Source organism: Pongo abelii, chromosome 13 (assembly GCF_028885655.2).
Source record: "Pongo abelii isolate AG06213 chromosome 13, NHGRI_mPonAbe1-v2.0_pri, whole genome shotgun sequence".
NCBI classification, from domain to species: domain Eukaryota; kingdom Metazoa; phylum Chordata; class Mammalia; order Primates; family Hominidae; genus Pongo; species Pongo abelii.
The window spans coordinates 123819478-123837024 of record NC_071998.2 but is presented as its reverse complement, the minus strand read 5'-3'; the positions used below and the strand labels follow the sequence as shown (position 1 = coordinate 123837024).

Here is a 17547-nt window from a genome sequence, read left to right as displayed (position 1 = left end):
TGTGGAAGGTGGCTTGGCAAGGGCCAATTCTGGAAGAAGAGAGAGCAGTTAGCTGGTTTCCGTAGAAGGACAGTCAGAAGAAGATGGGGCGTTGACTGGATGGGATGCATGGCTCTTCTGTTGGTGTCCCCCCACCTCCCTCCCTACTTATGTGTGGCCTGTGGACCCTCATTAGCACCAGGGGGCTGATCTAAGCACCAGGCCGGTCGTGCCCTTGTTGACAATGGTGAGGATGTGGACCCATTGGGACGTGCATGACAGTCATCTAAACTGTGGTGACAGTGGGGCCACCGGGCAGTCATTTCTCAGGGGATGGAAGAATAGAATAGAACTGCTATTTCTCAGGGGGAGTGTGGGAGGTTTCTGGGATGCAAGACTTATTCTATATCTTTATCTCAGTGGTAGTTACTTGAGTGTGTCCATTTGTAAAATTGCATTAAGCTGAACACTTCACGATTTGTGCATTTTACTATGTATAAGTGAAACCTCAATAAAAAATTTAAAAAATTTCATAGCTCTTGGATCTACAACTCACATTACATCATATCTTAACATGAACAGTAGCTAACATTTGTTGAGCGCCCTCTGTAGGCCAGGCCCTGTGCTCAGGTTTTTGTATGCATTACATCACCGAAACCTCAGCATACGGTGAAACAGGTGCTACTCTTATCTCCATTCTGCAGATGTGGAAGCTGGGGCAAAGATCCCATGGCCAGTTATGGCCAGAGTCCAGGTTTGAGCCCAGGCTCCAGAGCCTGGGTAACTTGGCAGGCTCTTCCGTCTCTCACTCCATGAAGACAGAGACAGGTTTTGTTTGTTTGTTTGTTTTTTGAGACAGGGTCTCACTCTGTTGCCCAGGCTGGAGTGCAGTGGTGCGATCACCATTCACTGCAGCCTCGACCTCCTGGGCTCAAGCAATCCTCCCGCCTCAGTCCTCAAGTAACTGGTACTATAAGCACATGTCACAATGCCCAGCTAATTTTTAAAATTTTTTTGTAGAGACGGGGTTTTGCCACATTGCCCAGCCTGGCCTCGAATTCCTGGACTCAAGCGATCCTCCCACATGGGCCTCCCAAAGTTCTAGGATTACAGAGATAAGTCACTGGGCCTGGCCCAGGGACAGGTCTCATTCACTGTTTGTTGATCAAGGGAAAGTGGGTGACCTGTGCACAGCCCTACAGGGTACCCTGCTATAAGGCCAGGACCCAGCTCAGCAGGATTCAGGGTGTGGCTACAGAAGTCACACAAGAGAGAGTCATTGGAGAGAGGACAGTGGGGCTGGGAGGATGCTCCACTTCCCTGTCACCCTCCGACCTTGTCCCTGATTCAGTTGGTACCCCCACCCCCTCAAGGGATGAAGCCCTGGCTGCCAGCCACCTTACCGTGCCCGGATCCCAAATGTCATGTTTGGAGGGAGAGGGGGTGGCTCCTTCTTCATGCGCCGGTCATCCTGGTCACTGATGCGGATGTCGTTGAGCCGACGGTAGAGCAAGTTCTCCCGGGCAGTTACCAAGCCAGCTTTTACCGCCCCGCGGTTCATTGCGATATAATTCCGGGTCAGCTCGTGGGGGCAGGTGGGCTGCTGCTTAAACACGTTCCAGCGTCCGATGGCTGAGGGCAGGGAGAGACCCACGGGGCAGTGGTCAGCTTGGGAGTAAGCACCCTGAGGCAGCTGATCGAGAAGAAACAGGGGCACGCGGGTCCTCGGCCTTCCCATTTACCTGAGCCTGCTGGGTGACAACCCTGCCTGGCCCCCAGAAAGCATGGTAGCCCAAAAGGGCGGGATCAGGGCTCCCAGAGATCCCGAGGGTACCCAAGCCAAGGATCTTCCCTGGAGCTGGGCTGGCCTGGCCCTTGACTTCCTCTGGGCAGGCAGAGGGTTGGTCCTGGGCTCATTCTGTGCTTGTAACCTGAGCAGCACAGCGCACACAGTCCCGGCCGGTGGGGGGGTGCCCGTGCTAGTTCCCTGACACCGCACACCGGGGCTCTGCTTGGCCCTTCCCGTCTGGGCCACTTCCTGGGTTTTACCACTCAGCTGCCCAGGCTGGCGGTCCCTGGGTCTTTCTCCAGCACCCAACCAGCTGCCAAGCAGCAAGCTAGGTCAAGGGCTCTGTGAAGAGAGGTGCGCCTCCCGCCCACTCCTCTGCCCTCATGCTCCAAAGCTCACCTTCAGGGACTCCTCCATCAAGCCCTCGGATGTACAGTCCATAATTAAAATTAATGCCGGGCAGACTGTAGCTTCTTTCCCGGGGCTTGCCGAGTTCAGCCTGTCGGGGGAAGGACAGAGAGCAGAGGTGAGGAGTGGAGTCTCAGACCAACTGTATTGTAATCCAGCAGCAGGGAGGCACCAGATGCCTGCGTTGCCCCAGGCCCTGCCACGGCCTTCAGGGCGGCACAGGAGTGGGTGGCAGAGCCCTCCCTGGGAGGAGCGCAGGCTGCAGCTGGCACAGGGTCACACAGCAGAAGCGGGTCCACGTATCTGTGTTGAAGGCAAATGAGGACATCAGAGATGGGAGGCCTCTCGGCACATCTGTATTGTTGGAGTGGGGAGGCACAGTCCCCGAGCTGAGCAGCTGTGTTTGGGGTGGAGCCTAGACCTGGCTGGCTCAAGCTGGAAATGAAAGAGCCAGTTCAGGAGGCCTCATCCGGAGGCCCCGTCGAGGGAAGGAGACATCTCTCCTACCTTCATTCCCACCTTCCTCACACCAGGGACCACTCAAACCATCGTCACTGTAGCACACAAGGGAGTTACTTCCTCGAATCCTCACCTGGGGAAGACACAGTGACAGGGCCACTGCCACCCATCCGCACCTGGCCAGATGTCCTTACTCCCTGGGACTCTAGGGAACTCCTTGGCCTCTCAGAGGTGGTTTGTACAAATGAAATTGCCCTGTCATCAACCACATTAGCTGCCCCCACCCTGCCGCCACCACCCATTTATAGCTATAGAAACTGAGGCCTAGAGAGGCAGGGTCGATATTCCTGGCCCCCAAGGGCCGGGCAGGGCATCGCATGGAGGTGTGCCTGTCCTCTTGGCTGGCGCTCTTGATCATCCTGCCACGCGGTCTCCCTTTAGCACAGCAGCTCCTCGAGGTCAGAGGCCCTGTCCTGGACAGTGCTTCGAACACCATCGCATCTGCTGCATCAGTGGGCACTTGCTGGGTTCTGACTGCATCCCAGGCACAATGTCTGGGGCTCCCTGGCCTTCCCTCATGCCGTCTGCACAGCTGCCCAGTGAGGCAGGTCTCATTACCATCCCCGTTTCTCAGGGGGAAGCTGAGGCACAGAGAGGTCCGACAGGTTGCCTCAGGTCAAGCAGTAGGAAGTAGCAGAGCTGGGACTGGAACCCAGGCTGGCTGCCCCCAGCTCATGCTCAGATCCACAAGCCAAAGAAATCCCCACAGCCCCAGCTTCTTGTGGCTCCCTGGTGCCAGCAGTCCCCGGGGCCATTACTGAGAAGGGTGGGTGCAGCTGCTCCTTCCACTATCCACAGGCCACAGCCCGTGGATTCGAAATCACAGGGTGTTACATTTCCCGGGATCTCTCCACTCTGGCTGCACCAAAGACTGTCCAGAGGGTCTGGTGGGCTCTGGCCTCGCTGTCTCCTGCCATCTCATCTATATCCCCGTCTCTCCAGCTCCCACAGGTTGGGTGCTGAGAGGTAGACAGATGGTCAAGGACCACCCAGCGTGGCTCGTCACTGCCTCTGGAATAAACCCTTCCCTCTGCTGGCAGGTCAGGCCCTGCACCCTCCAACCCCACCCAGCCCTGCAGCTTTGCCTCCCAGGCTCCCCCACAGCCCCCCTGTTGAGACAGACGAACACACTCCCCCTTGTCTGAAGGACCGCAGGCATCCCAGCCACCTCCATTGCTCTTTGCTCAAGGCCCACCCTTACTGGTCCTTATTCTTCAAGCCCTGTCTCTGCCAGAAGCTCTCAGGACCCCTGGGTTCACCATGGCTTACCCTCGTCTGAAAGCCAGTGACTCTTACTATCTGTTCTGCTCATTTGGGGCTTAAAACTTGCCACCCTCATGATTTCCATGAATGCACATGCAGACCCCCCTGCCTGGATTACACACTCCTATCCAGCCGGAGCCATGGCTCCTATTACCTTCTTTTTCCTGTTGGCACAGAGCAGGTGCACAATAAATGCCTGATATTAAAAGCCACTTCCTCTGGGAAGCCTTCCTGGATTGGCATCAGTCCTAGACAAGCCTCCTTATTATATGGTGGCACCACAGCAGCCTCAGCCTGCCTTCATGGCACTTACAAAATGACAGGGTTGTACCCGCGGTAGCATGGATGGAGTTGGCAACATCATGCTGAGAAGCCAGACACAGAGGGCTGCCGCATCCTGCATGATTCCATCTACATGAAATGTCCAGAACAGGCAAATCCAGAGACAGAAAGTAGCTTCGTGGTTGCCAGGGCTGGGGACAGGTCAGATGGAATGATTGTAGCCGTGATGGCTAAGGGGCGTTCTTTGGGGAGTGATGAAAATGTTTTAAAATTGATTGTGGTGATGGTTGCACAACTCTGTGAATATATTAAAAGCCATTGAATTCTACATTTTAAATGGGTGAATTGCAGGGAATGTGAATTACATCTCAAATAAAATTACAAAGTAGTATACTTAAGTCATTCATTGCATAACAATCAGTTTAATGTCTGTCTTCCCTCATGAGCCCGTGTGCCCCGCAAGGAAAGGGATCCAATCTTTATTTTTTAAGGTTTTTTTTTTTTTAAAATAGACTTTATATTTTATAGCAGTTTTAGGTTCACAACAAAAGTGAGCAGAAGGTATGGAGACTTTTTTGTATACTCCATGAATCTTTATTCTCACTCTTCTTTTCCCAGGCCTCAGTGTAGAATAGATGCTAATAAATAGGGGTTGAATAAATGAGTGGGTAAAATACTGTCTTAGTCAGCTTAGGCTGCCATAGCAAATTATCATTGACTGGGTGGCTTCAACAATAGACATTTATTTCTCAAAGTTCTGGAGTCTGGGAAGTCCAAGATCTAGACACCAACAGACCCAGTGTCTTGGTGAGGGCTCTCTTCTTGGTTTGCAGATGGCCGCCTTCTTGTTGTATCTTCACATGGCAGAGAGCAGAGATAGAGTTAGCTTTCTTCCTCTTCGTCTAAGGGCACAAATTCCATCATGAGGGCTCTGTTTTCATGACCTAAGCATCTCCTAAAAGACCCACCTGCTAACGCCATCCCATCCAAAGTTAGGTTTTGAATTTTAGGGGTACACAGACATGCAGTTCATACAGCCTACTTTGAGAACATTGACTCTTCTCTACACAGCAGTTGATCATTTTTCTCCCTCTTCTTTTCCATCTCAAATCCCAGACCCCAATGTCCCTCAAGAGTGATGGAGCTCTGAGTTTCAGGCAGGTGCATGGGGACCCTGCAGGGTGGCTTGTTTTGAATTCCTTCCATAATATGCTCTCTGAGTTACAGACAAAGCTCTGGCCTCCCATTTGTTTATGAAAATGATCCGGCCTCTCCAGTGACTGCTGGATAAGTTAATTAAAATGTGACTTCTCCGGGAGAGACCCCGCCTCCCTCAGGGCAGGTGCAGGTGGGCAGATTTCCAGCTGGCAGGGGAACGACAGACAGACTCAGGAGCTGGCTGCCACCCTCAGGCAGGGAGCAAGGAGCAGGCATGTGCCTCAATCTCTGCTTTTTAGTGTGGTTGCCTGGGAATCAATAACTGCTGAAACGTGGAAGCTTTAGACTACAAAAAAAAAAAAATCCCAATGGGAGGTTTGCTCATACTTTCATTCCACAAATATTTATTTTGTACCCACTCGGCGCTAAGCCCTCTGTGCTGGGAGTTCTAGGGTGAACAGATCAGACACACAGCCCTGCTCTTACGAAATTCACTGTCTTGCAAAAAGTACAGTTAAGCAACGGCAGTCATGTTCACCAGGGTATTTGATGTGGGAAGCAGAGTGCCCTTGGTTCTAAAAGTTTGTGAGTTTAAAGAGTGAGAGAAGATATCTGTATATATATATATATAAAACAAAGGAGTCTTATCCATCATATATAAAGAGTTACTACAAATCAATAAGAAAGAGGCAGATAGTCCTACAGAAAAAAATGAGCAAAATACTTGAATAGGAACTTATTGAAGAGGATGTCCCAGTGGCCAAGACCCATATGTCAAGGTGTCAACCTCTGGGAAATGCAAAGAAAAAATTCAATGTTACTGGTAAGGATGTGGGGCAACTGGTATACTCATGCACTTGGTGAAGGTATAAACTGCTACAACCACTGTGGAAAGCTGTTTGGCAGTATCTCTTAAAGCTAAATATATGCCTGCCCCATAACCCAACAATTCTATCCTGGACATCCAGCAGAAATGAGTATGTACATCCACCCAAGAACATGTCTAAGAATGCACATAGCAGCTCAATTCATGATAGCCAACTGCTAGAAACAACCCAAGTGGCCATCATAGGTGGATAAAAAATTCGTGACATATTCATAACACAGAATGCCCTACAGTAGTGGTCCTCAATCAGGGGTGATAATGTGCCCTAGAGGACATCTGGCCATGTCTGGACATATTTTTGGTCGTCATGGCTTGGGAGGGGGCGCTATCCTCCATCTAGTGGGTAAAGGCCAAGAATGCTGCCAGGCATCCTACAATGCACCAGACAACCCCACTACATCAAGGAGCTATCTGTCCCTTGATGCCAACAGTGCCCACAGAGATTAAGAAACTCAGAATGAGCCAGGTGTGGTGGCTCACCCCTGTAATCCCAGCCCTTTGGGAGGCCAAGACAAGCAGATAATTTGAGCCCAGGAATTTGAGACCAGCCTGGGCAATATGGCAAAACCCCATCTCTACAAAAAATGTTAAAATTAGCTGGGTATGGTGACGAGTGCCTGTGGTTCCAGCTACTTGGGAGGCTGAGGTGGGAGAACCACTTGAACCCGGGAAGTGGAGGCTGCAGTGAGCCGTGATTGAACCACTGTACTCCAGCCTGGGTGACAGAGAGAAACCCTATTAAAAAAAAAGAAAGAAAGAGAGAGAGAAAGGAAGGAAGGAAGGAAGGAAGGAAGGAAGGAAGGAAGGAAGGAAGGAAGGAAGAAAGGAAAGAAAAGAAAAGAATGGAAAGAAAAAAACTCTGAGAATGAAAGAACATTTACTGTGGGCAACCACATGTGTGGTCCTCACACAAAGTGTGGAGTGAAAGAAGCCAGACACACAAGGGGTGCGCTGCTCCACACGGATGTAGCCACACACCAGAAGAACTTGTCTCTGGGTTTAGAAGTCAGGAGTGCAGGACCCCTGGGTGGGGGCAGTAACCGAAGATAGCACCAGGGGCTTTAGGGGTCATGATGTTGTTGACCCAATGTGTGCCCTTCACACTGTACCTGCAGCCTGCTGCCCTCCCCCAGGAGCCATTCATCCATGACTGTGTCTGTCAGCCCTTTCCCCCAACTCCCTGCTGATGGAGCAACGTGCTCTCTGTCCACACCGGAGACCCAGCTTCACATGAGAACTGCATGAACACAGGCACCAGATAAACCACAGCAACAACAACACAGTGACTTTTTTTTTTCCAAATGGATTCTCTGGTCTATGTTTCTTAGACTAGACAGTCTCATCCTGAAATCCCCAAGAATGCCCATAGCAGTGGCTTTCTCATTTCTCAGGACTTTTCCTGACCGTAGCATCACCTGGAAGGATGAAGCAGAACTTCCCAGGAATTCAGCCAAGAAGCAGATTTGGACACTCAGAGAAGCCCCGTCAACTCCTCAATCTTCCGCCCTGGCACCTGGACTTCCTTCCTTCTTGGGCAGGCTACACTACACCACAGTGTCAGAGAGGGTCATGGGTAGGAAACCCCAGGGGTTCCTGGGCCTCACTTGGGCGCAGCCAGAGGCCACCCATGGGGCTTTGTGAGGACTCCTACATGCAAAGCGCAATAAAGCAAAGCACGATCAAATGAGCATGGCCGTGTCCGCCCAGGCTGGAGCCGCGGGAGTCCTCGGCAACCTTCCCCTGTATTCCACCTGGCCCCGAATACCTCCAAGGCCTGAAATCCCACTGTCCACAATCCAGCCCTTTAGGTGCAAGTACGGTGTGTCTCAGAGTCCCTTTGTTCACGTGCAAATGCCCAAGAGGAGCAGCACATCCACCCATTACCAGCTCATCTGCCCCACAAGACAGGCTAACTGGACACCCACCTGCCCATGTGCTCATCAAACATCTATAATCCTGGCATCCACATGCCTGGCTCCCCTGTTACTGCCAATTTATAAAACAATCCTGTAACGTGGTGTAACCACTGTGCCGATTTCACAGGTATGGAAAAGAAGGCATGGACAGCCGGAGGGTCCTGATTGCCCAAAGCTGCATGGCTGAGTGGCCAAGGTGGGTCTGAACCCACATCTGACTCCACGGTCTTTGCTGCCTCCTACTTCACGAGCTGGCATTTAGCATAGATGGCCTGGGCTGGATTGTATTTTCATGTGCACAGACCTCATCTCTACAGGTGGGGTTTGGCTCTTATGGAACAGGTGAGTCTTGACTTCCTGGCCTTCTCTGCCCCACACAATGGTGCACAGCACAGTGCCTTACACACAGGAGAACCCCAGGTAAAGTCTGCTGTTTTTGTTGTTGTTTTGTTTTTTGTTTTGTGGGGGTTCTTTTTTGAGACAGAGTCTTGCTCCATTGCCTAGGCTGGAGTGCAAGGGCACGATCACAGCTTGCTACAGCCTCGACATTCCAGGCTCAAGTGATCCTCCCACCTCAGCCTCCAGAGTATCTAGAACTACAGGCCCGAATCACCACTCCCAGATAATGTTTAAATTATTTGTAGAGATGGGGTCTCACTATGTTGCCCAGGCAGGTCTCAAACTCCTGGCCTCAAGCAATCCTCCTGCCTTGGCCTCCCAAAGTGCTGAGATTATGGGAGTGAGCCACTGTGCGTGGCAAAAGTCTACTGTTCAATATATAGACTGAGGTTTATGGGAAGAGCTATCACTTCAGAAAACATAACAGTAAGTCCTCACTCAACATCATGAGTATGTTTTTGGAAATTGCAACTTTAAGCAAAACAACATATAAGAAAACCAATTTTACCATAGGCTAATAGATAACAAGAATTCAGTTCCTATGGCACAGTCTGGTCACAAAAACATCACCAAACTTCTCGATAAACACCAAAATACTTCTAATATTAAATATTGATGTAAATGTGAGTTATCCATACATTTAAGAAAGATTAATAAAAACAAATAAGATCATTATTTACCCAATTTGGGGGGAATCTATGAGTGACAGCAGTCAGAGTGGTAATGGGTTAAATCAAGGAATAAATGTTTGCAAAGCCAAAATTGCCAAGAGCCCGTCCTCCGACTGTGCAGGTAAGAAACAAACATCATCAATCCGAAGGGCTTGCTGAGCACTTTTCTACGCTTTGTGCACAGTCATGCATTTGTATAATGATCACATAAGGAACTTTACAGATTTTGAGATGGAGTTTCGCTCTTGTTGCCCAGGCTGGAGTGCAATGGCACAATCTCGGCTCACTGCAAACTCCACCTCCCAAGTTCAAGCGATTCTCTTGCCTCGGCCTCCCGAGTAGCTGGGAATACAGGCGTGCACCACCACACCCAGCTAATTTTGTATTTTTGGTAGAGATGGGGTTTCTCCATGTTGGTCAGGCTGGTTTGGAACTCCTGACCTCAAGTGATCTGCCCGCCTCGGCCTCCCAAAGTGCTGGGATTACAGGAGTGAGCCATCATGTCCAGCCACAGATTTTTATTTTTAATACTTTGTACTCATTCGTTCATTAATTTTTCCAATCCACTTACTTCAGTTCAGAGTTCTGAGTGGCGGGAACCTGTCCCAGCAGCTCAGGGCACCAGGCAGGCACTGACCCTGGACAGGATAGCACCAACACACACCCTCGCAGGGCGCACCCACACACACACACCCATGCTCACTCACACTGGGACCATTAGACACGCCAGTTTACCTAATGTGCACATCTCTGGGATGTGGACGGAAACCAGAGTGCCAGGAGAAAAACCCACGCAGACGTGGGGAGAACATGCAGATGCCACGTAGACAGTGGCCCCCGCCTGGACATTGATTTCTTTTCTCATCAACATTATAACAATGTTGAACAAAATGACGGAAGAGCTGCTGTTCAGGACTAAAGCGACTGGGACCCAGGACAGCTGGCTTGACTGCATTGGGGGATAGTGAGGAAAAGAAGGACACATACAGATCTTGAATTGGCATTTTGGGAAGAACTGACCTGAGGAAGGTTCCAGGAGTAGCCAGGGAGGGCAAGAGAGCCAAGGGGACTTAGAGCAGGGAGCGGCATGGAGCCAGAGGTGGGAGGGCCCAGCGCTGACCCTTGGCCTCCTTCCCCAGCTTGTCCAGTGGGGCCTTCTAGAAGCCTACAGAGAAAAGCTGTTTGACAGAGGGGTGGCGGTCTCTGGGCACCTCAGGAGGGCTGTGTGAAGCCTGTTAAGAACCTACAGAGAGAGGCACTCAGAGGAGCTCCTGACCCCAAACTTTCAGACACAGGCAAGCAGGTTGTGATAGACATCTGAGTTCAGCTGCCATCAAAACACAGGGGCCACCTGAGGCTTGACGGTCACCTGCTTTTCCATGGTGCTATGGTCTGAATGTTTTTATCGCCTCCAAACTCATGCTGAAACTTAATCCCAATGCAACAGTATTCAGGGGTGTGGCCTTTAGGGGGTGGTTGTGTCATGAGGGCTCTGCACTCATGGGGGAATAGGTGCCCTTATAAAAGGCCTTGATGGAGGGAGTTCGCCCTTTTTATCCCCTTCTGTCGGTCTGTCAGGCGAGGATACGGCATTCGTCCCCACCCCGGGGGATACAGCACCAAGGCACCATCTTGGAAGCAAAGACTAGGCTCTCACCAGACAGAAACGACCGGCACATTGATCTGGAACTCCCAGCCCCTAGAACAGTGAGAAACAAATTTCTATGCTTTCTATATTGCCCCATGTCAGGTATTCTGTTACAGCAGCAAAAACACACTAGGACGTTTGGTAACCTCACTCTGACATCCGTGAAACTGACGAGACTTGGTCCCAAATCTCAGCTCTGATCAGCCACCCGGGGCCCCATCAGCCTGCCCCACCAGCCCAGGCCAGGATGAGAGGTGGCCATTTGCAGAGACAAAAGGGGTATCCCAGACAGGTCTCAAACTGGAATGTGCAAAGGTCCTGGGACAGCTGGCGTGGCCTGGCTATTGGGCCATGTTGAGGCTGAGATCACCCTCCCCGCACAGGGATCCCTTAGAACCACCATGCACCGAAGAAAGAAACAAGGAAGAGGATCAACGTTTGTTTTGCACCTCCTCCGTGCAGGGCACATGGGATGTCCTGTGCCCTATTTATTGAGCGCTTACTATGTGCTGAGCATGTGCTGAGAGTGTTTTTGCTTCTCCCTGAACTCTGCCAACTTCACTGTCAAGTAGGTTTTCCCATTTTACAGATGGGAAAACTGAAGCTTAAAGAGGTTCACACTTGTCCAATGCCACCCAGGTAGTCAATAGAAGAGCTGGGGTTAAACTCACCTCTCCTGGACATCACACCTCTGAGCTTAACTCCCAGCCACCCCCCAATTCTCACAACAACTCTACAAGGGAGGCCATGGTATCCCCACTGAACAAGCAAGGAGTCAAGGCTCAAAAAAGGAAGAGACGCCTTTCAGCCCTCAAAATCCTTGCGCTTCTCATTTCTTGTGTCTGAATTTTTAAGACATCTCATGCAAAATCCACAAGGTCTTTTAAGAGGCACACCTTAGTTTTGCACAACAAGGAATTTTGAAATGTTGGAGGCTATTTTAATATGGCCCACTAGCTGGAATCCCTTGTCAATGAGGTGTTGGAATTAAGAGGCAAATGGAGAAAAATCCCAGCTCCGAGTCTGACCACCCCTCCCTCCTCAGCTGCCCTCAAACTGCCTTTTTCCGAGTTTCCTCCATCACAAAGTGGCTTGGCTGGAATACAGCTCTGGGTGACAGCTGTCCCCATCAGCAGACAGCTTCATTAAACCTCATTAAGATGTCATCCCTCTCTGCCTTATTTCCCATCTCTCAGCTCTAATTAAAACCATCTCTCTCCCCGTCCCAGGGGGTCCTGGGATTCTCTGGGCTCCTCCTGCAATATCAGCTCCCTCCACTCCCCATCATGAAGGACCAGGCCCTGGAAACCCATGCTGGGAACCAAGCCAGGCTGGCAGCCGCAGTGCCTGGAAGCCCCCTTGGAGCAGCCCGTCGCCGTGAGAACTACTGGGGCTAGCTAGAGGCTGGTGCAGGTAGCATTTCCCACAGGCTGTTGCTTTGATCTGAAGCTACCTGGGACCCAGGAACGAAGGTCTCTAGACCTGGAGCTTCACCAAAGCCCGTTTGCATGGCACAACCTCTTCAAAACAAGTGACTCAGCTTTGCAACTCAAGTCTAATCATTTCCCACCCAATCTACTTTTTTTTTCCCTTAACTAGCCCTCGTTTCTTATTGCAAAACAGGTGTACCTCTTAAAAGACCTTGTGGATTTTGCATGAGATATCTTAAAAATCCAGACATAAGAAATGAAGAGGTGAAAGGGGGGGAAGCCAGCTGGCTTTGTTGCTGAGACAGCCTTGAACTTAGTCCAGACAAACGGGCCAGTGGTCACTTCCAAAGTGGCAGGTTTTCTGTCAGGGGGCTCAATGCCTGAGTTTCAGACCCACCAAAGACGTTCATTCCATCACGAGCTAGCCCCTCAAAGGAATCAATCACTCTCCACTTCCTGGCAACCACATATAGCGTAGCTCATTAACCCTCTAGCCCTGCGTCTAAACTAAATGAATGTTTGTTCGACAGCTGAAAAGCCTCCACTCACCCTCCTGCATTCTGTTAAAGCGCAGTTATGTGAAATCCCGTTGCCTGGTAGTTATTAAATAAATATCTGTATATAGCTAGACCCATGCATACATATGCACATGCATACCATTTTGCTCATGGAGGGGTAGTTCATTATTGTAAAACAACTTAAGATCCTCGAATGAAAAGCACAATATAAATGCAAATTGTGATCATTATTAGCATAGAGGATATTTATTTATTTCCATAATGAGAACCTCAGATAAACAATCATGTAAAATAAGGTGCATTATGCATCAAAGGGCTCAGGCATCCTCTTAGAAGCCCGATGCTTTGAACCCTGTGCATTGTGTGTGTCAGTTGAACATCGCATAATGATACGAAAAAGCCACGCATGAGAAGACCACATCCATGTGTGATCAAAGGCATATAAAATAATGTCAAGTGAAAAAAAAAAAACACAGCCGGATTCAAAATTCTACATAGACTACTGTTACGACCAAGTTAAAAAAAAAATGCATTGAAAAAAATACTGGAAGGAAACCCAGCCCCATAACTGTGATGTGTGAGGATGTGTGGTTACTGATGGGGGCCCTTTTTTCGATATTGAGGTTTTACTTTTATAATTTAAAAAGCCACACAACAGAGTTAAGTTATATGTTTCTACTTTATCTATGAAAAAGTCTCTTCTGTGTCATTGCAATTCTGCTCTGGTTTATCATGGGGACTAAGATGACGGCTGGTGGCTGGGGGGCGGGGGGTCACGGAGGAGAGTTTGGTAGCTGGCGTACTAATTCACTCAGAGCTGAGTTGGACTCCCAGCTCTGCCACTTCCCGTGTGACCTTGGGTAAGTCCCTCACCTCATCTGGCCTTCTCTTTCCTCCCCTGCAAAACCTCCCGAGGTTGTATGTAGAGTGTTTCCTGGCACCTGGCCCAGGAGTATGCTCAGTAAACAATGGCTTCTATTACTGCTGTCTTATTGTTAAGACTGCCATAGCAGCTCCCAGCTCGGGTCCAAAGGGAGCCGCTGACCGTGGGGAGCCCCTCCAGGCGTCCTCAGGCCTGCCCCGCCACCCAGTCCACCCTGTCTGGTTCCCACGGCCCGGGGCTGCCTGCGCTCTGCCGCCTGCCTGGTCCCCGCTCCCCGGGGCAGCCCGGCCTCCCTTCCCGCGGCCTGCTCTGTTCTGGCGGCTGACGTATGGCCCTTGCCGTGTGAGGCGGTCACGGTGACAGGGCCCCACTGTTCCCTCCCCTCCCCCTCGACAGCTTGAAATCAGGTCCTTCATTTGCATTTACATGATCTCGCTGTGCAGCTTATGAGATCGAGAGATTTATTTGCTACTTAGCTTGATGTTTGATTACACTCGGAGAAGGCAGCGAGCAGCGAGGTGTGGGGATGCATCCGTTCAGAGTCCACGGCCTCTGGGGGCCGGTAACTCAACAGCAGGTTTAGGGGAATGAGGGGGAAACGCGCAGCGTTTTGACAAAAGGCGAACGTCAGAGGTTGGAAGGAACTAATACCTTGATTGGATATATTTTTTTAAAGAGCAATAAAAACTAGCTAGGTATCATCTGAGATTACGAACAAAGCCAAGTCACTCGCAGGAAGCAGCTCATCGTCTTGGGGAAGGAACTCCTAGAAAGTTTTCCTCCCGGGCAAAATCTGAAGTCCCTAAAAGCGATGATGCCTCTGATTAAGAGGAGGTGTGTCGGCCGGGCGCGGTGGCTCACACCTGTAATCCCAGCACTTTGGGAGGCCGAGGCGGGCGGATCACGAGGTCAGGAGATCGAGACCATCCTGGCTAACACGGTGAAACGCCGTCTCTACTAAAAATACAAAAAATTAGCCAGGCGCGGTGGCGGGCGCTTATAGTCCCAGCTACTCGGGAGGCTGAGGCAGGAGAATGGCACGAACCCGGGAGGCCGAGGTTGCAGTGAGCCGAGATTGCGCCACCGCACTCCAGCCTGGGCGACAGAGCAAGACTCCGTCTCAAAAAAAAAAAAAAAAAAAAAAAAAAAAAAAAATATATATATATATATATATATATATATATATATATATATGTATACACATGTGTGTGTTCTCAAATCCCAGCACCTGGATTGACACCAGCTCGGTGAATGACACTTGTATGCTCGTCACCTGTTTACCAAAATTACCTGGGCCCCGATTCCTTGTCTGTAAAATGGGAAAACAATACCCCCTCTTCGGTCTGTGGTCAGATGACTCTGCACTTTGGTGGACATGGAGTAAGTGCCCAATAAATGGGAACTGTTATGGGGACAATAGGCTGTTTTCTGAAGGAACGGAGGGATGAAGCTCACCACCGCGATGGAGTGCAATCACTTGACGTCGTACTTTGCAGTGAAGTGTCACTTGTCTGTTTGGTGGGTTATCCACTGCATGGGGTTTCATTCCAGCCACCTGCCGGCCAGCTCCCGCTGCTCACACCTGGGGCGTGCTCAAGGAAGGCAAACTCATTTTCATAACAGTCTGAGCCTGGCATAATTAGGAGCAGAGATCTGCCGCTGCCAGCCTCTACCGTGTCACACTGCAATCCAAACAGAAACCATTTGGCGCATGATTGGGACATGACAGTTTAGTGATTAAGAACATGAGCTTGGGGGCCAAGCCACCCGAGTTGGAACTCTGGCTTCTCAACTCTGCGTGACCTTGGGCAACTTATAATGCTTAACCTCCGAGTCTCAGTTTTCTTACCTAGAAAATAGGTATCATGAGAGCCTCCAGCTTGGAAGGTGGCAGAGCATTTCACAATGTAGGCAAAGTTCTCAGCAGAGGGCCTGGAAGCTTCTTAATAAAAAGTAGTCATACCAGCTACTGGCCACTGTTAGACTCTGCTATTTTGAATTATCAGCAGCTCCATCTCCATTTGTATGAATAGAGAACTAGTTATACAATTAACACATCTGCTTGATGGTTCCTCAAAAAGTTAAAGATGAGGGCCAGGTGCCGTGGCTCTCAGTTCGAGACTAGCCCGGCCAAAATGGTGAAACCCTGTCTCTACTAAAAATAAAAAAATTAACTGGGTGTGCTGGCGCATGCCTGTAGTCCCAGCTACAGGGGAGGTTGAGGCAGGATAATCGCTTGAACCCGGGAGGCAGAGGTTGCAGTGACCCAAAAGCATGCCACTGCACTCCAGCCTGGGTGACAGAGCGAGACTCCATCTAAAAAAAAAAAAAGAAAGAAAGAAAGTTAAAGATGAAATTACCCTACATGACCCAGCAATGCCACTTCTAGTGATATACCAAGGGAATTGAAAACAGGTGTTCATATTTACAGCTACTATGTACCCACAAAAATTAAAAAAAAAAAAAGAAAACAGGCATTCAAACACATGTACCTGCATGTTCATAGCAGCGTTATTCACAATAGCCAACAGACGGAAACCACACAATGTCCTGATGAATGAATAAACCAAGCCTGGCACATCCGCACAATGGAATATTATTCAGCCATAGCTGGGAATGAAGCACTGATCCATGTTACAATGTGGATGGATCCTGAAAGCATTATGCTAAGGAAAAGAATCCACACAGGCACAAAAGGCCACGTGTATGAACCCATTTAAAATGTCCAAATAGGTCAATCCGAAGAGACAGAAAGCAGATTGGTGGTTGCCTGCAGCTGGAGGGAGAGAAGGGGAAGTGACTGCTCGTGGGTACAGAACTTCCTGTTGGGGTGATGAAATGTCTTGGAACTAGAGAGGGGTGATGGTTGTATGAAATTGCGAATATAGTCAATGCCACTGAACTGCACACTTAAAAATGGCTGATGGTTGATTTTATGTGAATCTCATATAAAAAGAAAAATTAGGCCGGGTGCAGTGGCTCACGCCTGTAATCCCAACACTTTGGGAGGCTGAGGCGGGCAGATCACTTGAGATCAGGAGTTTGAGACTAGCCTGGCCAACATGGAGAATCCCTGTCTCTATTAAAATACAAAAAAATTAGCCGGGTGTGGTGGTGGAAACTTGTAATTCCAGCTACTCAGGAGGCTGAGGCAGGAGAATCTCGAACCCAGGAGGTGGAGGTTTCAGTGAGCCGAGATTGCACCACTGCACTCCAGCCTGGGCAACAGAGTGAGAATCTGTCTCAAAAAAAAAAAAAAAAAAAAAAAAGACAATACCTCCACAGGAAGGAGATGCCATGGTTCCTGTCGAGCAATTTAGGAAACTCTTTCTCCCTTAAGGATGGGAGGACGGGAGAGGAAAGACATGCAGACAAAGTGGCCACTGCTCACAGTAGGACACGTGCTTTGAAAACATGGCTTAGTCCTGAGGAGACTGTGCTCTCTTCTGAGACCGTACTGAGGTGGGCTTGGGGTGGGGAGTGGGCCCTGGGCTGGGAAGGATAGTGAAGGCCGTTTCCACCCGAGTCTCGCTGTTCTGACAGTCGGTATGGTGGGAGCTGGGGAAGCACGTCTGAAATCATGAAACTGGATGGATCCCATTTCACAGTGTGGCCCCCTTTGCTTGCCGTGGCCTCACTGTTGAAAGGCTGCGGTGGGGGAAGGAGGAGCGCGCTGGACTGTGAGTCTGGAGACCCACGTGTCAGTCCGCGTCAGCCTCGTCTGCACCGGGGACACGGGAGAAGATGGGTGGCTGCTGCAGGTCCCCACAACCCCTCGTGGGTCAGAGGAGCTCAGGG

General features: G+C 50.1%; 1 protein-coding gene across 2 annotated transcripts in view; it reads right to left on the bottom strand.

Annotated features, from left to right (window-relative positions):
• Positions 1–17547, bottom strand: part of CFAP77 (cilia and flagella associated protein 77) — a 160779-nt gene that overhangs the window by 71079 nt on the left and 72153 nt on the right. For both annotated transcript variants that reach the window (XM_024252098.3, XM_054520761.2), the window contains exons 2-3: positions 2168–2267; positions 1383–1611 (exon numbers count right to left, since the gene is read on the bottom strand). In XM_024252098.3, the coding sequence (XP_024107866.1) occupies positions 1383–1611; positions 2168–2267 (329 nt within the window). The remainder of the gene's footprint in view (positions 1–1382; positions 1612–2167; positions 2268–17547) is intronic.